The sequence below is a fragment of the Leptodactylus fuscus genome, chromosome 5 (genome assembly GCF_031893055.1).
Source record: "Leptodactylus fuscus isolate aLepFus1 chromosome 5, aLepFus1.hap2, whole genome shotgun sequence".
Classification (NCBI taxonomy): Eukaryota; Metazoa; Chordata; class Amphibia; order Anura; family Leptodactylidae; genus Leptodactylus; species Leptodactylus fuscus.
The window spans coordinates 37,457,450-37,481,972 of NC_134269.1; the positions used below are offsets into that span (position 1 = coordinate 37,457,450).

Genomic DNA, 24,523 nt, shown 5'->3' on the forward strand with positions numbered 1-24,523 from the left:
GACTAACTGGGTGACAGCCACAATATAGCAGTCATATAGGTGGTCACAATACTGTCATAGAAAACTACAGAGGAAATGAGTGAAAAAAACAACTTGACCGAAGAACATGACACGAGGACTTATATATATATATATATATATATATATATATATATATATATTGGTATTTTTTTTTGTGGGGGCTCTAATTTATCTGCAATGGTTTCAGTGCAACAAACAAATCTGCCCATAGATCCCGTACTCCTATACTATATTGTATATGGACTTGCAAGATGTAAACCTGTTTTCTGTAAACTGAGCTTCATTCCTGTAACAAGTGGCACTCTATATGTGAGTGTTGCCCTCCTGCCATCCTGGGCCCTCAGTAATAACCCGCCATTATGTGTACATCCCTTTATAGACTCTTCACTACTAACACAGCATGATGTTTGGCGGCTTTCTTTCTCGTTCGGGCTTTAATGATGGCGAGTCCTCCAGGCTCAGGCGCGCCGTGTTTACCAGCTGCAGCCAGTCATCTTGAATCTGTCATCAAAAGAGAGAACAATACCCATTACAAACAGTGGAACAAACTTTTTTGACTATTTCCAAGAATCCCAGCTTTGTGGTTAAGACATCAAGCCCCGTATTCCCATCTCAGGCCGAGATTCAGAAAACCCTACATTTCAGGTTTTGGTCCAATAGCGTTTGGATCCAAACATGGGTCTACATTTGCACGGCATTGATTTGTCAAACAACCTTCAATTTTAGGGTCCATACACACGGAGTAACGTGCTGCGTGACCTGGCACGTATACGGCGTGTGAGATTTTGAGCGCTGTAAAAGTTCCCATTGATGTCAATGGGAGCCTGGATCGTATACGCCACGTTATTTTGCGGCGTATATGTATAAAGCTGTTCTGTGTAAAAATCCCCTCAAAAGATAAGGAGGTGCTCCATCCATCTGGAGAAAAAAAAGGTTTAAGAGCCAACAAGGCTTCTTCACTGTAAGGACTATAAATTTATGGAATAGCCTACCCCAGGAGCTGGTTATATACTGTAAGGACCATGAATCTGTGGTATAGCCTACCCCAGGAGCTGGTTATATACTGTAAGGACCATGAATCTGTTGTATAGTCTACCCCGGGAGCTGGTTATATACTGTAAGGACCATGAATCTGGTATAGCCTAATCCAGGAGCTGGTTATATACTGTAAGGACTATGAATCTGGTATAGCCTAATCCAGGAGCTGGTTATATACTATAAGGACTATGAATCTGGTATAGCCTAATCCAGGAGCTGGTTATATACTGTAAGGACCATGAATCTGTGGAATAGCCTACCCCAGGAGCTGGTTATATACTGTAAGGACCATGAATCTGTGGTATAGTCTACCCCAGGAGCTGGTTATATACTGTAAGGAATATGAATCTGTGGAATAGCCTACCCCAGGAACTGGTTATATACTGTAAGGACTATGAATCTGTGGTATAACCTACCCCAGGAGCTGGTTATATACTGTAAGGACCATGAATCTGTGATATAGCCTACCCCAGGAGCTGGTTATATACTGTAAGGACCATGAATCTGTGGTATAGTCTACCCCAGGAGCTGGTTATATACTGTAAGGAATATGAATCTGTGATATAGCCTACCCCAGGAGCTGGTTATATACTGTTAAGGACCATGAATCTGTGGTATAGCCTACCCCAGGAGCTGGTTATATACTGTAAGGACTATGAATCTGTGGTATAGCCTACCCCAGGAGCTGGTTATATACTGTAAGGACTATGAATCTGTGGTATAGCCTACCCCAGGAGCTGGTTATATACTGTAAGGACTATGAATCTGTGGTATAGCCTACCCCAGGAGCTGGTTATATACTGTAAGGACTATGAATCTGTGGTATAACCTACCCCAGGAGCTGGTTATATACTGTAAGGACTATGAATCTGTGGTATAACCTACCCCAGGAGCTGGTTATATACTGTAAGGACTATGAATCTGTGGTATAGCCTACCCCAGGAGCTGGTTTTATATACTGTAAGGACTATGAATCTGTGGTATAACCTACCCCAGGAGGTGGTTATATACTGTAAGGACTATGAACCTGTGGTATAACCTACCCCAGGAGCTGGTTATATACTGTAAGGACTATGAACCTGTGGTATAGCCTACCCCAGGAGCTGGTTATATACTGTAAGGACTATGAACCTGTGGTATAGCCTACCCCAGGAGCTGGTTATATACTGTAAGGACTATGAACCTGTGGTATAGCCTACCCCAGGAGCTGGTTATATACTGTAAGGACTATGAACCTGTGGTATAGCCTACCCCAGGAGCTGGTTATATACTGTAAGGACTATGAATCTGTGGTATAGCCTACCCCAGGAGCTGGTTTTATATACTGTAAGGACTATGAACCTGTGGTATAACCTACCCCAGGAGCTGGTTATATACTGTAAGGATTATGAATCTGTGGTATAGCCTACCCCAGGAGCTGGTTATATACTGTAAGGATTATGAATCTGTGGTATAGCCTACCCCAGGAGCTGGTTATATACTGTAAGGATTATGAATCTGTGGTATAGCCTACTCCAGGAGCTGGTCACAGCAGTCACAGGTTCAAGAAGGGATTAGATGCCTACTTATAGAAAAATGGCATTGATGATCATGGAAATACATAGAAAATGTATTTCCTTCACTCTGCCCTTCGGTCGTGTCCTTTCCATCCCTTGTCATCCATACTCTGTAACTATGAGGACAGCATTCCCCGACCCTTGATGGCTGCCATATAGAGATGTGGCAGCCATCAGATGCTAGTAATGGGTGCCGTCCTCATGGATACAACAAACTCTTATCTATCCATCCGCTGTAGTCCCTGACTCCATTAACCACACGGTATTTTTTACAACCGTTACAATTTTCGGGGGGTTTTACCATGTCAGAGGTCCCTCCGTCCAGTACTCACATGTTCCCTTTTGATGTATTTCAGATGTTGCCCAAGAACCTTGCTGGGATCTGCGCCATCCACAGTGACATGGTCCAATGTGGATTCATGTGGCATCTGGAAGTATTAATAGAGGAAGAGGAGATCTAGAAGTATCTACAAATCAGTAGTGAGGCATACCTAGTGAAATGTCAAGAATCAAAAGATTTGACTGGTAGGGGTAAGGGTGATGAGATCCCCCATGATCACTTAAACGATGGGGCAGAGGTCCTTGGTGGAGTGGTGTGTCCCATCAGTTCTGATCTGCCCTGTCCGGCGTTACATGGAGAGATAAGATTGTGGAATATAGACTGAATATAGTTTCTATGGATTGTGCCCCTCATGTTTGGCTTCGCTGAGCACTCCAACCCCTTTGTTTTAGTGACCAGGAGCACCCTGACCCACACTGAGCACATTTTTGGACATTTCAGTATGACAATAGCTATGCCTTACAAAGTGATGTCCATGCCATGTGCCTAGCCACCCTTATGTTCCAACTATACAAATAATCTCAGAATGACTGTGAAGGGGCATTTTGTACAGTGCTGGATCCACAGGGTAAGATGCCATGGATGCCAGTCCCCCAGACTATGGTAGCTCACCACTAATATGCATATCATAGCCTGGTACCTGAGGGCAGCCTCAGTGCCTCTGCCACATAGAAGGACCCCAGTATTATAATAATACAATCCCGTCTTCACATTATGGAAATGTTACTGATTTCACTATAAAGAGATGACCAGAAGCTGCGGATTCCCATAGGACAAACTTTTTCCATGATCTATGTGAGAACTATGCAATGTCTCTATGGGATTTGTAAGGCATATTTAGTCTTTAGGGCTTGTTCAGATACGTACCAGTACGGGAAGAGCTCTGAACACGTAGCTAAAGGGATAATATAGAAGGTTGAGGAAGGAGGCCGCATACAGATCAGCATATCGTATCAGCTGACTGGAGAACAGCGTCTGCCGGGAACCGCTGCGGAACAGGCTGCCCATCTTCCCGTAACACAGGTCCATCTCTTGGGTAATTTTCTGTGTGTGGAAGGAAAGAAAATGAGACAATAAGACTTAATACATAAAATACATAAAAATAGCTTTATTTTACATGTAGGAAAATTCCACTATCAAGATGCACATTCTTATAGTCATAGTTATATATCTTCATCCAATACAAACTACATTAACAACACTTACTGGCATATAAAGGGTGCAGATGTTACTGTCTTACTTGGGCCCAAAGTACCAAAGAAAACCTAAAGGTCTCTGCCATATAAGAAGATAACAGTATTATATATAGCCAGTAATGGTTTCCAGTAAAAGTCTTGCCTTGGGATTCGGGAGCTTCACACTATTCCCCTGACTACAGAACCTTGTAGTCAGAACCTTGATCTATCCCAGCCGGGGGTCTAATGACCCAAACTAGCAGCATTATACGAATCTATGGTGCTGTAAGTTCTGGCCATTGGCATAAGGATTGTGTCAGTAATATGGACCATATAAACACATCTGAATTCATTCCTCAGAGTCAAAATCATTACTTTCTGGATATTTTTGCAAAGATTTTGAGGATACCTAGTGGTGTAAGGTGAAGGTCTGAGCCTTGTACTGCAATTGGAGTATAATGTGCCATTTATAGTACTGGTGTCTTAGGTGGCAGAGGGACTGTTGGGTCTCTAAAGATACCAATACTTGGGTACAACTGCTGCTCCCACTAGAGTAACATCCCGGAAAACGCCATAAAGAGCAAGAAAAACTAAAACATGGCAGATGGAATAAATACACCGAGTCAAAGCACAAAGATCTACCTTATGGTAGACATTATTATTATTATAAGACACATATCATTGGAGGAGGACAATAGCAGAGAAAATAGAAAGTGGACAAGTGGGAGAGATGGACATTATCATATGATATAGATAGATAGATAGATAGATAGATAGATAGATAGATAGATAGATAGATAGATAGGAGATAGATAGTTAATAGATAGATAGATAGATAGATAGATAGATAGATACGGTAGATAGATAATAGATAGATAATAGATAGATAGATAGATAGATAGATAGATAGATAGGAGATAGATAGATAGATAGGAGATAGACAGATAGATAGATAGAAGATAGATAGGAGATAGATAGATAGAAGATAGATAGGAGATAGATGATAGATAGATAGATAGATAGATAGATAGATAGATAGATAGGAGATAGATAGGAGATAGATAGATAGATAGATAGATAGATAGATAGATAGATAGATAGATAGATAGGAGATAGATAGTTAATAGATAGATAGATAGATAGATAGATAGATAGATAGATAGATAGATAGATAGATACGGTAGATACGGTAGATAGATAATAGATAGATAGATAGGAGATAGATAGATAGATAGATAGATAGATAGATAGATAGGAGATAGATAGATAGATATTACATTGGTAATCAGATAGATGATAGATAATCTGATTGTTAGATAATAGAAGACAGATAATTAAATTGGTAGATAGATAATTAGATACAGAAATAGATAGATCAATAGATAGATAATCAACTGGATAGATAGGTGACAGACATTGGTACACTGATGATTTACACACAGACAGTTGACTAGCAGACAGAAGAGGGGTCGGTGTACCTGGATCTGCTTCTGGATGGAGCTGATGTTGGGTTGCTCAATGCTGCCACTGTCCATGTGTCTGGATAAAACAGAATTACACTAGGTTAGTTAAGTAACTAGGTTTATTGAGGCAAAGTTCAAAATGGTGACCGATATCCATAATAGGAATGACGCTCGCCCTAGAATTCTCCATCTAGCTGCATGGCTTCTGCCAATCTATCAGCTATTGTAGCTCCATTATCTGATGGTTCATTCTCCACACATCTGAAATGTATAAAGCCTGGATGTGTTTTGTCACACTAAGGGAGCGTTCACACTACCGTCTGTGTCCGACAGGTAGTGTCCGCTCCTAGTGTCCGCTCAAAATCTGGCACGGACATTAGGAGCAGACACTAGCTGTGTCTGTGACACCTGTCATTTATTTAAATGGGCATCGGGTGCGTTCTTTTGCACTCCCTGCCCTTCCTTCACTGTCCGCAAGTAAAGATGTCCGACTTTTCAAGCGGACAGAAAAACCTGCCATGTAGGGTGATAGCAGCAATTGAGTGTTGTCTATATTTTACAAAGTTTCTAATTCTCTCCTGCTCTATTCATTTATGATAAGTTGTTTATGACGGGAGGTACGCTTCACAGGGAGTCTGTCTCCAGAATCCAGCATATCAACCCAAACCTGCAGCTAGATGGGTTAAGGTCACCTGAATCAAATGGTGTTCTCCCCATATGAATCGTTGCCTTGATATTGCTGTCTTTGTCAATATCTGAATAAGTTCTTTGGAGCAAAGGCAATGCCCTCTATGATATGCCTGGTTAGGGTGACAGACTCCCTTTAAGTGATAAGTGACCTATATGTTTATATGGCAATGCTGTAACATATGTATTAAATATGTCTTTTGTATATGCAGAAACATGAAAAAACCACAGTATTTATGCACAGACTGAAGACGTACTCATGCAGCTGGCCAAGGAAGATGTCCAGACCCTTCAACTCATTGAAAAGCTCTGAAAAATAACAAGACATTATGAAAAAAAGTGAGTGCTTGTAAATATTCCATTGTGCGACATGGCAGACAACTCCTTTCATATGAGTGAGTACAGCACTTGGCTTCTTCGCCATTCTCATATACTCTTAGTGGAGTGGCAGCACACATGCCAAACCATCAGCACACTCCACTCAAGTAAGAGACATGTCTGACCTATCCTGTGGACAGGCGATGTCTTGATTATAAAATAACGTCTTTAAAGTGGACCTTTCACCACCTCTACCAAGCCCTGCACTTTGCATCATTTAACAGAAACCCCTCCACTGATTCTAACACAGTTGGAACTTTTCCTCTAGCCCCCACCATTCCTGAGCAATCAGTGCTGTTAGCTTTGGTTCCTTATATGATAGCCTTTCTACTGTCAAGTGCGCGGTGTCAGGCAGGAGTTAAGGGGTTTATACTGACCTCTTACACTGTCCAACGAGAAGCAGAGAGTGTCAGTACTCATGGTGATGTCCCTTGCTAGTAGAGAATAGAGACAGCAGAGAACCTAACACTGAAACTAACAGCATTGATTGATGGGGAAAAGTGGGGCTAGAGGAAAAATTCCAACTGTGCTGAATTCAGTGGAGGGGTGTCTATGAATAAATGTGAAGAACTGGGGATCATATAGGTGGCAAAAGGACATCTTTAGGTTTGATATAGTAGGTAAATATAAGTGTCACTACGCAGGTACTCACCGCTCTTCTCTGTCCAGATGTTGAGCTCTTTGGCCAGTTCAGGCACAACTAGAAATGTTCTCCATCCCTGTCTCTTTTTAGACTTCAAGATGTCTCCAAATATGTGGTCCCCCACATACAGGATGTCTTTTCCTTTCACCCCAAGGAGGTCACATACAATATCTGAGGACCCTGGATAGTAAAACATTCACCAATCACAATGTGAAGCCACAAAAGGTGATCTGTATATATTAAAAGAAATCAATCATTGATTAGGACCGCCCACTGGACTCCTAAACTCACAATGAATAATATAGCTAGGCAGATGTGAACGTAGAATTAGGGCTCATTCACACGGAGTAAACGCCAGCTTATTCTGAACGTAAAACACGTTCAGAATAAGCGGCGTATAAAGCAGTTCCATTCATTTCTATGGGAGCCGGCATACGAGCGCTCCCCATAGAAATGAATGGGCTGCTTTTTTCACTACGAGCAGTCCCATTGAAGTGAATGGGAAGTGCCCGCGTGTACGGCTCGGCATGAGCAGAGCTAGCCGTATACTAAATAATATAAATCTGCTCAGCTCGCCCTGCTCTATAAGCTGGTGCCTGCAGATTCCACAGGATCCCCTTAATAGATATAGGATCACCTACCTCCTGAGTACACCGCACAGTGCTGATGAGGACCTGTGTAAGTTCCAATCCGTAGCATCCCATTATCCTAAAACAGCAGAAGACAATGTAATGTAATCTGCCATAACTGTAAAGAAATGGTGCAATTAATTCATTTATCATAGTCAAATACAGTACCGATCAAGCCTTATCCACTCTTATAGCATAGATGACTTCCCATGGGAGGACGCCCCATTTTCCATCTATATGTCCTTATACTTCATACTTAGCACTTATTTATTTGGCTTACTTATATATAGGGCCATCATACTCCACATCACATTATAGGGGTATTGTCAATCACTGTCCCATATAGGGCTTGCAATCTAAGTTTCTTATCAGTATGTCTTTGGATTGTGGGAGGAAACCAGAATACTCGGAGGAAACACAGCAAACACGGGAAGAACATCCAAACTCCTTGTGGATATCCTTGGCTGGATTTGAACCCAGGACTCCAGAGCGACACATTCCATGGCCCCATTTTTTTCTATAAGAGTCAAAAGGAAACCATAACATGTGTTCCTTTACAGTACCCCAAACAAATGGATACAAACCAATTTAGCCTAGAGGCAAAGCATAAAGGCTTCACTAAATTCAAACCTATTGCTTTCTTCAAAACAGCCACAAGAGGGCAGCAGATCTCAAACCACTTCTGAATCTAGAGAGTGCCCTCAATTTTAAGTACTGCTGTAGACTGCAGGGAAGAAAGTTAATAATGTCCTCCACGTGACCCGAGTCATTAACAATGAATCCATGTTATTGCCGCAGTAGTACATTTACTACATTACACCAGCCCAAGTACAAGAGTGACTATACATAGATTAAAATGGAGCTCGTACCGTGTTAACTTGACGAAGAACAGTTCCTTCTGCAAAGAAGAGCGGTTTCCTTGTATCCACAACAATGAGATCAAAGTAAGAGCGCCAGGTTTTCTTCATGGGGTCATACTAAGAGAAAGAAGCAAGAAAGCTGAACTTACACACCAAAACTTCAGTATTCATCGCCATCAATGTATTTTTGCCTAAGTGAGAAAAGATTCCTTGCTGCCCCCTGCTGGACAGATCAGATAGATCCCTGGATCAAGGTTCTACATTAACACCTCTACCTAACATTATATTAAAGCTTTCCACACTTATCGCCATTCCCAGATCCTGCAGGTTCCATCTTTTTTACAGTTCGGACAGTGGATAGGTCATCAGTATGATAATCCCATTTGAGGCCGGACAACCCCTTTAAGGACAACTATCACCTAGGGGTCCGTCTGCTGTGTCCTCCCGCGATCAGAATAAGAGACAAGTGTTGCTAATGGGACAACCCCTTTAACTTGTGCAGTAGTCGCATATGAGGGACAATGTCAATTGCTGTAGAAAATTCCAAGTATATGACATCTACTGACTACCTATAGTCCAAAACATCCTGCAAATATGCTGACACTTTTATGCAAGGCTGGCATCAGGCAGGCATATTCCGTCCGTCAAATCCGGACATGATGACTGTACTTCCTGGATTTAAAGAGGATCTTTCATGTCCTTGTCAGAACCTCCCACGCTCGTATGCAAGACTTCTCCCGAGCTGCACCACTTCTCTGGAATGCTCTACCCTGGACAATCAGATTAACTCCCAATTTCTACAGTTTCAAACGCAAACTAAAGACACATCTTTTCAGACAGGCCTATCACAATTTTTTTTTTTTTTTTTTTAAATTGTTTATTTATGAAAATTTGTAACAATAAAGAAACACAACATGTCTACCAAGCCAAAGGAGATCACAAAGAACAGTACAATAGAAAATGACGAAATTACAAATGGTAAACTAGGTAGAAACAAAAAGAAAAGGGGAGACAGGGAAGACAAACACAAACCAGACAAGACAAGGCTGGGGAAAGGGAGGGAGAAAAAACCAGAAGTTCCAGAAGGCGGTGGAATTACAGAGGCTGGGTGGCCCAGAACGAGTCCCACAGGTCCCAAACGGCGTGAAACCGCTCCTCCTCATCGTTAAGCACAGCTGTTAGGTATTCCAGGGAGCGCGCATTCCCGATCCTGCAGTATAACTCCTCCAGGGATGGGGGTGCTGACTGACGCCAATATTTAGCAATCAAACACCGGGCAGAAGTGAGAAGAAACAGAAAAAGTCGCAGGGCCGGCTTGCGCAGTTTCAGTGGAGGGAGATTAAGGAGATAGGTTTTAGGGGATAGAGGGAGGCAAATGCCGAGAACCCGGCACAAAAGGTCCTGAACCTGAGTCCAGTAAGGGAGCAGGGAGGGACAAGACCAAAACAGATGAAAGATGTGTGCAGGGCGTGCACCACATCTCCAACAGCAATCCGGAATAGAGCTATCAAAGGAATGGAGGAGAGCCGGCGTGTGGTACCAATGCATCAACATTTTAAAGAAGTTTTCTTTATGAGTCACACAATTCGAGGTCCTGAAACCCCTGCTCCAGATAAGGGACCATTCTTCTGTCGAGATAGGTTGACCCAGATAGACCTCCCATCGTGTCATATACGAGTGTGCAGGCGGGATATCAGGTGAGGGGTCAGATAAAAAGCGATATATATCGGAAACCAGTCCTCTAGTTCCAGTGCTAGCTTTACAAATTCTCTCAAGGCCTATCACAATTTTTAACGTAAACCCTTCTGTACTATAATTAGAATCCCCAAAATGTAACCCTCCTCTGTCTCCGCTCCCACATGATATGATGCAATCTCAGGGTAACTTTATAGGTCCAAGCTCCATCCACATGTTAAAGGACACGACTGGTGACGGCTCATAAAGTCTTATGTTTATGCAATGACAGTCATCTCTACTACAAAATTGTCTGACCTCTGCATAAGCAATGCCGCCCCTGCTACCTCTTGTGTTACCCCCTCTACCTCATAGATTGTAAGCTCTTGTGAGCAGGGCCCTCAGTCCCATTGTGTGAAATGACTTTTTTTGTAATGTATCTTTCTGTCTGTATTTGAACCCTACAAATTGTACAGCGCTGCGGAATATGTTGGCGCTATAGAAATAAAATGTATTATTATTATAATAGATTGGTGGTATTATATACTGCTAGAACGCTGAAGCTGTGCGTTGTACTGTGATGTAAGCCTGGCCCCTTCTGACAGTGGAAGGATATTGGTGCTGAAACTCCAGCATACCGGCAATTCAGCGCGCTGTCAGCTTTCTAGTGGTATATAGTACGGCCAGTCTGCAAGGACATGAAAGTTTCTCTTTAACAATGAGATGGGCCCCAGGCTCTGAGCTTCATAGTTATACTAGGAGTCCCTGAGGGAGTACGGTCTCAGGGAGACATGGAATCCCGGTACAGTAAATGACTAGGGTACTGTGAGTCCACAACCATGTGTATGTAGCCCAGCTGTGATTGAATGGCACAAATGGAACATGGATGGCATGAGTATGGGCTGCAAAACAGAAAGAAATGGGACATGTCCTGAGTTTTGCTCCGGGCTCACAACCTCATACGTGGGCCGGTGAAATTATAGAGTCCTGGAGCCATAGAAATGAACGGGTCAATGTACTAATTGTAAACATATGACAAGCGCAAACAATGTGCATGGTCATGTGCATGAGGCCTTAGCGTTTGGTCCCACAAATCCAGCCCATACTTCATGGACCAAATCCACTCACGTGAAGCCGGGCTAAGGCTGGGATTACAAGGGATGGACATAATGCTAAATTTCCATTGGGGATCTTTTCTTTTGCCCTTGCCATCCGCGTGATGTAACTCTATGCCCATTTACAACAAGGGGTTAAATATGACATGCTCCTGCCGCTAGATACACTGCTTGTAAACAATGAATGCAGAGTCAGGCCGGATAATATGGGTATTAGCCCAAGTTTCAGATATCTCCGCAGCTGGTGTTTTTCTATTAACAAAACAAGTGACCTAAAAGAGAAATCATACCAAAGCTTCTGGCATTGTGCAAGATGGACGGCCGGCCTGTACACAAAGGGTCCAACAAAGCAATTACCTGCGGCCTTAGCGCCTGTGACCTTCAGTGCGGTGTAAGATGAAACAATCCAATGAGGAGAGGAATCCTAATACAAACACTATAGTAATTGTTGTGGCATTATATGGGATTGTGGGGCATCAGGGTAACCCTCCGCAGCTGCTGCTCCACCACACGTCATCCTATATCACACAATAGTAGATTCCTGAGCTGGATGTGGCCCCGGTCCCCAGTGTCCCAGCACAGGCAATTAAGTCATTATACAGCCATGACAAGCCAGATCACTGGGATTTGGGATATGCTCATTAAAACTATATAAAGACACTTAAAGGGCATCACGTTTTCTAAAATAACTTTTCATAGATGGATAGTGTATGTGAAGATAAGAAACTTTGTAATATATCTCATCAAAGAGATCTGTTTCCTTCTCCACTTATCAGGCTGCTCTCCTGCTCCTTCCCTTAAGGTTGGTCTTACACGGCCGTAATGTAAGTCCGCAAATGGTCCGCAATTGTGGGTTTTCAATAGTGGACGCATTATATTCAGTGTGGCCTCTTACACCACTGGATATTTTATCTGTGCTGTGCCAGGCCGCAACCATGGTCCGCAATTTATAGAGCAGGTCCGCAAAGGCCGTGAATTGTGGCACTGCACGGACTCGCCCATAGAAGTCTATGGGCGAGTGCGGCAGGAAAAGGGCGTCTGCGATGTCTATGTTGCTGATCAGCAACTTGCAGACCGTAAAATCAGCCTTACTCTGACTCTTATCTCTAACAGTATCTGTATCCAGCATCACATACAGAAGTCTATGGAAAGAAGGTGGCTTCTGCTGCTTCGCTAGTAACTGACTTATTGTCCCATACTCTGCAGTAATAGAGCCTTAACTGGAAAGGTATAGCAGTGTCAAAAGAGCTATCAGTGTAGCAGAGCTTAACAGCTGCAGTCATTTGTGTGACTTTTCCAGCAGCCACTTGCCCCTCCATAGACTTCTATGTAAAAGTAACTTAGACTAATAAGTGAAGAAGGAAACAGATTTCTTTAATAATATGTATTAGAAAGATTCTTATATTCGTGTGAAAAGTTGCTTAATATTTGGAGGTAGGGTTAAAGGGAAACTGTCATATTGTGCAGCAGGATGTTATAGAGCCAGAGGAGCTGAGCAGACTCATACTGTATATCGTTTTGTTAGAAATGTTCTACAATAATTTGTCATTTTTTAATTTAGGTTTTGTGCTCATTCTGGGCTTAAGAGTCCAGTGGGCGGTACTGAGTGATCCAAAGGGGAGACTTCTCTGATTTTCAGTGAACTTTCCAATGTAGACTCTGCTGCAGATGTGAATATAGCCCTAACCTAGCTTGTTATGGACTGTACAGACAAATATCAGTACCACTCAGGGTTTGGAAAAAGCTGGGTAAGGTGACACCCTGAATTCTGCAATTACTCATTATCAGAATACTCCAACTTGATTCATCCGGGTAACATTAACGCCAAACCAAGGTCTTTTTTCTACCGATTTTCCCCCTACGTATGACAATAAATTCCAGCATTGTCATCGGCCTCAGTAAGGCATTTGTAGGGAAAGCTTTGGGTTATAGGGGATTTCCTGCCCTCCTCTGAAGTGACAATATAGCTGGGGAGGCTCCTAAAAATAACCAGATGTTCTAAATACTTGCACCTGTTGTGTTGTAGGTCACCGTACATGGTGTATACATGTCCTGTAGATATGAGGCAGCTTAGGCTTTATCCCATATGATATAAACATGGTGTCATGCAGACCTTATGCACATATATAGTGATCCATATGGCATTGTGATTTACCTCTAGGGGACAATACCGCCATTATATGGCACCTGATGGAATATAGTCTACCTTGTTTTGGTTGTATCTATATGGTCGTGATGGTGAACCTATGGCACGGGTACAAGAGGTGGCACTCAGAGCCCTCTCTTTGGGCACCTATCCATGGAACATTATACTGTGTTGGGACCACCGTGGAACAAATTATACTGTGTGGGGACCACTGTACAGCAGATTATACTGTGTGGGGGCCAGTGTGGAGCTGATTGTACTGTGTGGGGGTCACTGTGAAGCAGATTGTACTGTGTGGGCGTCACAGTGGAGCAGAAAGCTCTATAAAGCACCATTCGTAGGACCATATTTTGCAGCTCTGTAATTGTGTCCAATTGTGGATCCGCACATTAATAAGGTTAAATTGCCATGTTGGCACTTTGTGATAAATTAGTAGGTTTTGGGTTGCAGTCTGGGCACTCGGTCTCTAAAAGGTTCGCCATCACTGCTATGTGGTACCTCAAAGAAAAGAAACTATAGACTTCTGTATGTAACCACAGGACTATGGAGGCTCTATAGCAATATATGGGTGACATCTTACATCTCTTAACAAATTGGGGCATACATTGTAATATTATGTGCAACTGAATGGCCACTTTATTAGAGACACCCATGTAACAACACAGTATCTTATTCAGGACTTATAGGCTGGGTTCACACTAGTGTCGGTGTCCGACAGCTAGTGTCCGATGCTAATGTCTGCGCTAGATTTTAGCATCGGACACTAGCTGCGTCCGTTTACATTTTTCATTATTTTAAATGGGACATCATGTAGTGTCCTTTAGTGTCCGTGGGTGTCCTTAAGTGTCCGTTTACAAAGACACTTAACCCCTTAGTGACCAGCCTGTTTTGGACCTTAATGACCAAGCCAAATTTTTGAAATTTGCCCTGTGTGACTTTATCAATGAATAATTCTGTAACAGTATATTGCATCCAAGCGATTCTGATATTGTTTTTTCGTGACATGTTGTACTTTACTGAGAAGGTAAAATTAGACTGATATAACGTGTGTAAATTTATTAAAAAACTCGCAAATGCTGAAAATTTTGAAAATTTTTCAATGTTTTCCATTTTTAGCTGCGATATCTCACATATACACAATAATACAGGGCAAAAAAGTTAGTAGTTATATATTTCCAAATGTTCCTTTTGTGTTTCAAGCATATTTGAGATAATTTTAGCATATTTGAGTAACTTAGACAATTTACAAGTTTATCAAGTTTATAAGCAAATTTTGGAAATTTTGAGTGTGTGATTTTTTCCTGTACCAAGCTATGTTTGCAGACAGGAATAGGTGACATAATGACAGAACCTCCCATTAAATGACCCAATTTGGAAAACTAGACCCCTTCAGGTATTCTTTGAGGGGTACAGTGAGCATTTTGATCAAACAAATATTGTTTTGCAAGAATTATTACAAATGATGAAAAAAATTTCATTTTCATTTTCTTCAAATATGTGTCATATTAAAGCCAGTTTTTTTGCACACAACACATCAAAAAGAAGAAACACACCCCAAAATATATCACCCCACTTCTCCCGTGTTAAAAAATGTACATTTTGTGGCCTTAGTCCTATATACGCACGTACAGTAGGGCCTAAGAGGTAGGGAGGGCCAAATGGATTTCAAAGCACAAATTTTGCTTGCAGATATTTTATGTCCATTGCACATTCAAACAAGATTTGAGTTACCAAAGCAATTGAAAACACCCATAAATGACACCATTTTATAAACTAGACCCCTTAGGGTATTCATTGAGGGGTATAGAGAGTACTTTGACCCTATAAGTTTTGAGAAAATTTGCGTCAAACAAAAAAAATTTCATATTTTTTACACAAGTGTCATTTTATAGGCCGTTTTTTTTTGCACATAACACAAGAAAATGAAGAAAAACACCCCAAAATAGATGACCCCATTTCTCCCGTGGTCAAAAATGTACACTTTGTGGCCTTAATCCCATGTACGGACGCACAGTAGGGCCCAAAAAGAAGGGAGCACCAACTGGATTTCAAGACACAATTTTTGCTTCTAAATGTTTCAGGCCCATTGCGCATTCAAACAAGATTTGAGTTACCAAAACAATTGAAAACCCCAATAAATGACACAATTTTATAAACTAGACCCCTTGAGGTATTCATTGAGGGGTATAGTGAGTATTTTGACCCCATAGGTTTTAAAAGAATTTGCGTCAAACAAAAAATTCTCATATTTTTTACACAAAAGAGTAATTTTAAAGGCAGTTTTTTTGCACATAACACATGAAAATGAAGAAAAACACCCCAAAATAGATGGCCCCATTTCTCCCGTGTTCAAAAATGTACACTTTGTGGCCTTAATTCTATGTACGGACGCACGGTAGGGCCCAAAAAGAAGGGATCACCAACTGGATTTCAAGACTCAAATTTTGCTTGCAGATATTTCAGGCCCATTGCACATTCAAACAAGATTTGAGATACCAAAACAATTGAAACCCCCCATAAATGACCCCATTTTATAAACTAGACCCCTTAAGGTATTCATTGAGGGGTATAGTGAACATTTTGACCCTATAGCCGTTTCACAGATTTTACTAACTTAGGGATGTGTAGGTTAAAAATTAGTAAAATGTCCCTTTATCCCCAAAGTTTTCATTTTCACAAGGGGTTAAAGGAGAGAAAGCCCCCCACAGTTTGTTACACAATTTCTCCTGAACACGGCAATACCCCATATGTGGCCATAATCTGCTGTATGGGGACATGGTGGGGCTCAGAATGGAATGAGCGCTATTTGGATTTTGGAGGGCAGATGTTGCTGGAATAGTTTTCAGGTGCCATGTCGCATTTGCTGAACCCCTAAAGTACCAATACAATGGAAACCCCTCAAATGTGACTCCATTTTAAAAACTACACCCATCAAGGAATGTATCAAGGGGTATTATCATTTTGAGCCTAAAAATGCTTCCCAAAAATTAATGTACAAAATGAAAATTGAAATTTTTAAAGAAATATGCCATTTCGGTGCCCAATACGTTGCACCCACTTTGTGTTGTCAGAGACCTGCACTCCTAAAACTATTAAGGGGCCATCCCGAGGGTCAAAAAATTATATATGTGGGTGTAAACTGCCACTTGGGCACACAGCAGGGCTCAGAAGAGAAGGAGCAGTGCGCTTTTTAGCTATTGGGGTACAGTGTTAGAGGGACTTTCGGGGCGCCATGTTGCTTTTGCAGAGCCCTGAAGGTGCCAGTAAACTGGAATTCGCCAAGAAGTGACCCCATTTTGTAGGGGAAATTTTAGGGTCTCGGCAAATATGACATGGTGTCCAAAAACCAACAATCTAAATCTGCACTCCAAAAGCACATAGCGCTCCTTCACATCTGCGCCCTGCTGTGTACCCAAATGGTACACATGGTATGGTATGCCCACATGTATGACACTGGTGTACCCCGGATAACAGACTTAATGCCATATGTAGGTAGAAAGGCTGTTTGGACACAGCCGGGCACAGAAGGAAAGGAGCGCTATATTGGTTTTTGGAGCACAGTTTGGTTTTAGGACACCATGCCACTTTTGCAAAGCCCCTGAAGTGGAATCTGCAGACATCTCACCCCATTTTGGACACTACCCCACTGATGGCATTTATCAAGCGGTGTAGCGAGCATTTTAACCCTTGAGGGTTGCATTTATTTGGTTTCCAGAAATGAAATTGCGGCTGATAATGAGAAGTTAAAAATGAAGTTTTCCAGAGATTCGCCATTTCAGTATCTGATATGTTGTGCCCAACTTATGTCAGCAGAGATACACACTCCAAAAACTGTTAAGTGGGTATCCCGGGCACAACAGCTTTCAGAGCGTTCATCTCTGATACGAGTCGGACACAACATATTACGCACTGAAATGACCGATTCTTGGAAAAATTGTCATTTTCACTTCTCACAATCAGCTTTGTATTCATTTATGGATAATATGTTATAGCAACACTTGGGGGTTAAAAATGCTCTCTGTACCCCTGGATAAATCCTTCAGGGGTGTAGTTTCCAAAATAAGGTCACATATCAGGGGATTCCACTTTACTGGCGCTTCAGCTCTGCAAAAGTGTCATGGCATCCAAAAACCAAACCGTCTGCGCTCCAAAAACCCAATAACCCTTCTTCCCTTCTGTGTCCGGCTGTGCCCTAATATCAGTTTATACCCACATATGACATTACGTCCATTATCCTGGGTACACCAGTGTCATACATGTGGCATAAACTGCAGTTTGGGCGCACAGCAGGGCGCAGAAGGGAAGGAGCGCGATGAGGCTTTTGGAGTACAGATTCAGATGTTTGGTATCTGGACGCGATGTCATGTTTGTAGAGCCTATAACGTACCAGAAAACTGGATTCCCCAAAGGAGTCACCCCATTTTGAAAACTGCACCCCTGAAAGAATATATCAGGGGGTGTAGTGAGTATTAGTACCCCGGACGTGATTGCAGAGGGGATGGCGAAGAGGGAATATATAAGCGGTGTGGAGGACATTGCAAACACCAAATTCCCTACTATGTCCCATGATTGGGGGAGTCACTCTGGGGTCACTTAGGGGGTCACTTCCGGTGTCTTTTCCCTCGTAAGCTGTAAATCTGGGGTGTCCCCTGATATCCGCTTGCACAGCTTATATATTCCCTACCTGACGCAGCCAGTTGTATTCTAATGATTTGGCGATTTTGGGGTTGTTTGTCTTCACATTGGTAGAGGCTATATTTTCTTTATTTTTCTGGTGACATGGCCATATAAGGGCTTGTTGTTTGCGGGATGAGATGCATTTTGTAATGACACCATTTTTGGGTGCCTACAACTTATTGAATACATTTTATTAACCCTTTTTTGCAGGATTTTTTAAAGAAAAATCAATCCTGGCATTGCATTCTACCTTTTAAATTTTTCGCCATGCAGCGTACAATATAAGTAACATGTTCCCTTTATTCTGCGGGTCGGTACGGTTACGGCGATACCTCAATTATAGTATTTTTTTTATGCGATACTAATTCTGTAGAATAAAAACACATTTAGGGACATAAATCAATGTTTTTTGCATCGCCATCTTCTGAGAAGCGTAACATTTTTATTTTTCGGTTGACAGTGTTGGTTGTTGGCCTTTTTTTTTGCGGGACAATGTGCGCTTTTTATTGGTACTGTTGTGGGGTGTATATGACTTTTTGATCACTTTTTATAGCATATTTTGTAAGGTGAGATGGCGAAAAATCACTACTTCCGGCGGGTTTTTTCCGGGGTTTTTTTTCGACGTTCACCGTATACATTAAATATTGTTGGAGTTTTATTGTTCAGATTGTTACGGACGCGACGATACCAAATATGTATTGTTTTTATTAAGTTTTAGGTGTTTTTTAATATAATTCATTTTTTATAGAAAAAAGGAAATTTTGGGGCTTTATAAGTTTATTCATTTTTATCAGACACTTTATTTATTTATTTTTCACTTTTTATTTTTTACTTTTACACTTTTTACTTTAGGACACTTGGATTAGTCATGCTTTGATAAAAGCATCACTAATTCTCTATTAGACGCTGCAGGACACAGCTCTCAGTGTCTTGCAGCGTCTGGAGGAAGTCAGACGCAGGGGCTGCCTGCGTCTGACTTCCTCTTAAAGCGGCAGGATCAACCAGGTATTGGGGATCTTTTGGAGCTTGGGGTCACTGGCCAGACCCCAGGCTCCATGTTAGAGACATCGGCACCCCTCGATCTCGCCGCGGGGGGTGCCGATTCGGCCGGCACCGTCACGGAACCGCTTCAGTTCCGTGATCATGTTTGATCACGGAACTGAAGGGGTTAAAACCCCCCGATCGGAGCCCCCTCCGATGGGGGGTAATGGAGCAGGGTCTTAGCTGTCAGATACAGCTAAGATCCGCTCCAATTACATCGGCACTGACAGGGAATCCTTCCCTGACTGCCCGACGTAATTTTACTATAGGGCAGTCAGGAAGGACCTGTCAGTGCCGACGTAATTTTACTATGGGCCGGTCGTTAAGGGGTTAAGATAGATGATAGCCTGTGTATTTTTGAAAAATTCCTACTTTTTGTCATTTATTAGCCATGACATCTGACCCCTAGCTAGTATCTGTCATCTACGGTAATTATTTTATGACCGTTGCCAATTATCCCGAAAACAATTCTGATAAATGTGGACATCCTATCCTGACTTAAAGGAAACCTATCGGGGAGATTTGAGAAATTAAACCACCCAAAGGTCTTTGTGGACAGGGCGTTCAGTCTCCCAAATCACCCTGTTTTAAATCCATACATGCCCCCATTAAAACAAGTGTACTCCCCGCATTGAGCACCTCAGCTTCAGTGCGCATGCGCCAGACCTCAGGCGCCGGGAGCACCAGAGATGAGTCTGATGAGTCTCAGCATACTCATCTGTAGGTAAGTATAAAGGTGTTGTCTTTTTAAATGCAGGCATAGATGGCTTTAATACGGGTTAATTTGGGACACTAAACCCCTGGTCCATAAGGACGGGTGGATGGTATAGCGTCTCAAATCAACCTGACAGCTTCTTTGCAAGGCACATAACGTTAACAAAATATGTGTTGGTCCCAATCAGTTCAGGTGCAGGACTCAAACAGCCCTATGATGGTAAGCATGAGGTTGTGTGTATTAAAATAGTAGCAAACTAACCTTATCTTCAATTCCATCATCAAACAGGTAGGACATGATGGCCTGGAGGAAAGAGACCACATTTGAGGCACTGTGTTGACTATGGGGGAAAGCGGCAGGGGCTTAGAAGGTGGGGCATACTCACATTGGTGTATTTGTAATCACTGTTTGTGGCTAGAAACACTTTTCCAACCTCCCGTAAACGATTCAGCAGCAAAGGGATTCTCTCCTGGAAGAAAAATGTCTATCGTTATATTATACAAACCCGGAATAATGAGTTAATAGAGGAAGGGGTCTCTCATTCAGGACCCTCAGTGATCAGCCAGAGCTACAAAGAAAGTCTCTCACTCTGGAGGACCCAACATGTCGACACATTAATTAAATCGCTCACTGAATTTACTAGGCACCATGTAATATTTTATCTTCCCCATGGTGGCGCTGTGGGCAAATTAACCACTTGCTGTTAAATTCCCTACAGATTATAGTTGATCATTGGGATTCCAGCAGACACAAGGACAAACCCTCCAACCTATCTACTTTAGTTATATGGATAAGAGACAGCAGATCCCCAGAGGCGTAAGGGTAGATGAACAGGTGCTCCGCTGGTGTATGGGCACATACAGAAGCAAACAATAGGGAGTGATAATCTGCTGCGTGAGAAGTAAAATTCTAGTAATTTATGAGACAACTTCAAAGCTGATACAAATCCAGGATAAGACATGTTCAGACCTATATGTTTCAGGCTATGCTGCCCTTAAAGGGAATGTGTCAGCAAAAAATAACCTATTTTAGGGTCCATTCACACGGAGGAAAATGGTATGGATTCTAGCGCAACGCCGGGCGGGATTGGCGCCAGAATGGACGGTAAAAAAGCCTCCCCATAGAGTTCTGACGGCAATCTTGCGCGGATTCCGCATGAATTCTGCACAGAGTCACGCCAGAATCCACGACATTTTCCCCAAAAAAAATTGGCATCGAGAATAAGTTTTGGATGAATAGAACAGTCTTTCAAAATGTAGGTGGTTATTCTGCAAAATGTGTCCCTATGTGAATATAATACAGCAAATCATGTAAGGTGACTGAATATCTGAATATGTGCATATAGATATCCCTTTTCATACAAAAATCCCAATGATAGGAAGAACTTACATCTCTGACAACGTATTTATTCAGATCTTTCAGAGTCTTCTCCTTCAGGACACCCTATGGAAATATACAATGGAAAATTCTTAGAATTAAACGCTACAATGAATTACAGAATTGCAAAAACATTGATAATAATAATACATGTAAAATATGTAAAAAAAAAAGTATGTTTGCCTCCTCCATTATGAAGTGTGGTTTGTTACAATTTCTCCAATATCCCTTTACGGTAATGAATTCCCCTGTTTCCACCCAGGCCCATGCACAATGACCCCATCCAACAAGGGTCTATAGACGGCCATACACCTTTGACATGGACATCAGGAGTCTAACCGGTGTGGTTACACAGTTACAAGAACTTGGCGTAGTCAGAAACTGATGGCTAAGAGTGGGAATATGGAGATGGCGCATCCAGGATGGTGTGCCATGTGGTGCAGAGCGCTGTCATGATCCAGGGGGCTGAGATTGGTGGGGATGGGTCATAGCAGATATTATGTGGAAGCAACAAGGCCAGCCAAGGAAACTACAGTGGGGCTCCTGCAGTGGATGAACCCTGCATTAAGCTATGCCACTTTCATAGCCAGAAGATCATAACGCAGTCAGACTTGAGCTTCCATTGTTGATGGGACAATGGAGTATCTGGGAGGACCTGTGCCTGGCCTGAAAAGACCCCAGAGTATAATAATTGTTTATGGGTGTCCACTATGGGCTATAATACTGTGTGCAGGGGCCACTATGGGGAATAATACTGTGTGCAGGGGCCACTATGGGGGATAATACTGTGTGCAGGAGCCACTATGGGGGATAATACTGTGTGCAGGGGCCACTATGGGGGATAATACTGTGTGCAGGGGCCACTATGGGGTATAATGCTGTGTGCAGGGGCCACTATGGGGTATAATGCTGTGTGCAGGGGCCACTATGGGGATAATACTGTGTGCAGGGGCCACTATGGGGGATAATACTGTGTGCAGGGGCCACTATGGGGTATAATGCTGTGTGCAGGGGCCACTATGGGGGATAATACTGTGTGCAGGGCTTACTAAGGGACATAATAGAGTGCGGAGGAGGGGATCGGTCAAGGTCGTCGGTGTCGGTTGAGGGGGGGCCATGTCAAAGGTTCGCCACGGGGCCCCGCCATTCCTAGTTACACCACTGTGCAGGTGGCTTGGTTGGTGTTATCCTGGAAAGGAGCCAAAGGCCTAGTCTGAGAGAACCTATGAGAACAGGAGTCATGTCCATTGCCAAATTCACAAACTCAGTAAAGTTTTGGTCCCGGTATATTGAACATCTGGTGGTTTTTCCTTATGATACGACTACACTACTCCACCAGTCCTTGTGGGACATGATCAGGAGACAAACCGGCATAAAACAACCAGACATAAAATATCCGAACTCAGCCGAATATCCTAAACTCCAGAAATGACAAGACAAAGGAGAGCAAGAGTCCACAGTATACTGAGCCATGTACCCAGAGAACAAAATTGTGGGCTGTATAGAGAGCGCACTTTGTACCCAATACTTTAATCCTTGTTCTCATACAATACTACATGAGAACTGGCCATATTATTATTTTTCAGTTCATGTGAATGGTGTATTGTATGAGAGGACACTCCTGCCATACCCTTCCAAATACAACTATGGTACAGATGTAGTCCTGGCACAGACCCCGGCCTCACCCCAGGGTGGTACAGGATAACAAAGGACCTTAATTGAGAACAGCTTACAATAACCTACAGCCCTGTCTGAATAATAAATATGACCACGGGGGATTGTTCTCTATCTCTGGGAAATCTGCTGAGATCCGCACTTTACACATGGTGAAGATCTGATGACTCCAATACTATGTGGGGCCCGGTCAGGGACTTGACCTGTCGAATATTCCACCACCACACACAGGCGAGGCGTGGAGAGGTGGAAACTCTTATCTACTGTAATCCATATTGGGTTCCTCCTGACTTGTTGTTTTGGCTCATGTCAATGAGATAATACATGTGACTTCCACACCCCTCTCATGATCTCACCGTGTCATGGATGTAGTCCATTGCGTCTCTCACATCCTGAAACATACTTTTAAAGGACATAAACAGATTGCCGTGGCGATATCCGGTGTCGTAGCTATAAGGGAATACAGATAAAGAGTGATGGAGAGTAATATATTAGCTTTTCTTGTTTTTAATGGAGGCCGAAAGCTGGCCATACAATTCATATAGCTCCTTCAGGTGACAGCTACACCTGCTGACCCCATCGTATACATACGCACTTGGCGTGGCTGAGCGTACATTGTCTTAGACCTCCATAGGTGGGAGGAAGCCATTGCTGAATCAGCAGATTTGACTATTATGTTATAATATATGGCCAGATTTATACTCAGGGCAGAGCTAGGGAGGGCTGGTGTGGCATGTGCCCTGGGTACTAGAGACAAGGAGGTGCCAACAAGTCATCTGCCTTGCCAGGGTATTTAGATACTGGGCCAGGACGAGGAACTAAATCTAATCTGTTATCCATTGACCTTTAGACCACTAGACCGGTCTACACTAGGTAGATAGATATATGGAGATAGACAGAAAGAGATAGATATGAGATAGATAGATAGATAGATAGATAGATAGATAGATAGATAGATGGATAATCTTAGATAGATAGATAACCTTAGATAGATAGATAGATAGATAGATAGATAGATAGATAGATAGATAGATAGATGGATAATCTTAGATAGATAGATAACCTTAGATAGATAGATGATAGATAGTAGATAGATAGATAGATAGATAGATAGATAGATAGATAGATAGATACCTTGAGGCTGGGCCCCAGGGGCCGGAAAAATCTTGGCGTTTTACAGTACTTGCAAAGTGGATGGGATTCATGCGAATCCCATGCCCACTTTGTGGAAAAAATCGCAGTGCGGACTTTAGCGCGGTGTTTCCGGCCCATGGGGCCTTAGCCTAACTCTACAAAATAAATGAACCCCAATAT

At 42.5% G+C, this 24,523-nt stretch overlaps 1 protein-coding gene across 1 annotated transcript in view; it reads right to left on the reverse strand.

Moving 5' to 3' along the window:
• Positions 1 to 231: 231 nt before the first annotated feature.
• The window catches only part of LOC142204816 (cytosolic purine 5'-nucleotidase-like), a 30,749-nt gene continuing 6,457 nt past the window's right edge, over positions 232 to 24,523 (reverse strand). The window contains exons 7-18 of the mRNA XM_075276140.1: positions 23,566 to 23,659; positions 21,548 to 21,601; positions 20,544 to 20,627; positions 20,420 to 20,461; positions 8,800 to 8,907; positions 7,943 to 8,009; positions 7,311 to 7,481; positions 6,538 to 6,589; positions 5,609 to 5,669; positions 3,823 to 3,999; positions 2,948 to 3,043; positions 232 to 522 (exon numbers count right to left, since the gene is read on the reverse strand). Of these exons, the coding sequence (XP_075132241.1) occupies positions 412 to 522; positions 2,948 to 3,043; positions 3,823 to 3,999; positions 5,609 to 5,669; positions 6,538 to 6,589; positions 7,311 to 7,481; positions 7,943 to 8,009; positions 8,800 to 8,907; positions 20,420 to 20,461; positions 20,544 to 20,627; positions 21,548 to 21,601; positions 23,566 to 23,659 (1,117 nt within the window). The 3' untranslated portion in view covers positions 232 to 411. The remainder of the gene's footprint in view (positions 523 to 2,947; positions 3,044 to 3,822; positions 4,000 to 5,608; positions 5,670 to 6,537; positions 6,590 to 7,310; positions 7,482 to 7,942; positions 8,010 to 8,799; positions 8,908 to 20,419; positions 20,462 to 20,543; positions 20,628 to 21,547; positions 21,602 to 23,565; positions 23,660 to 24,523) is intronic.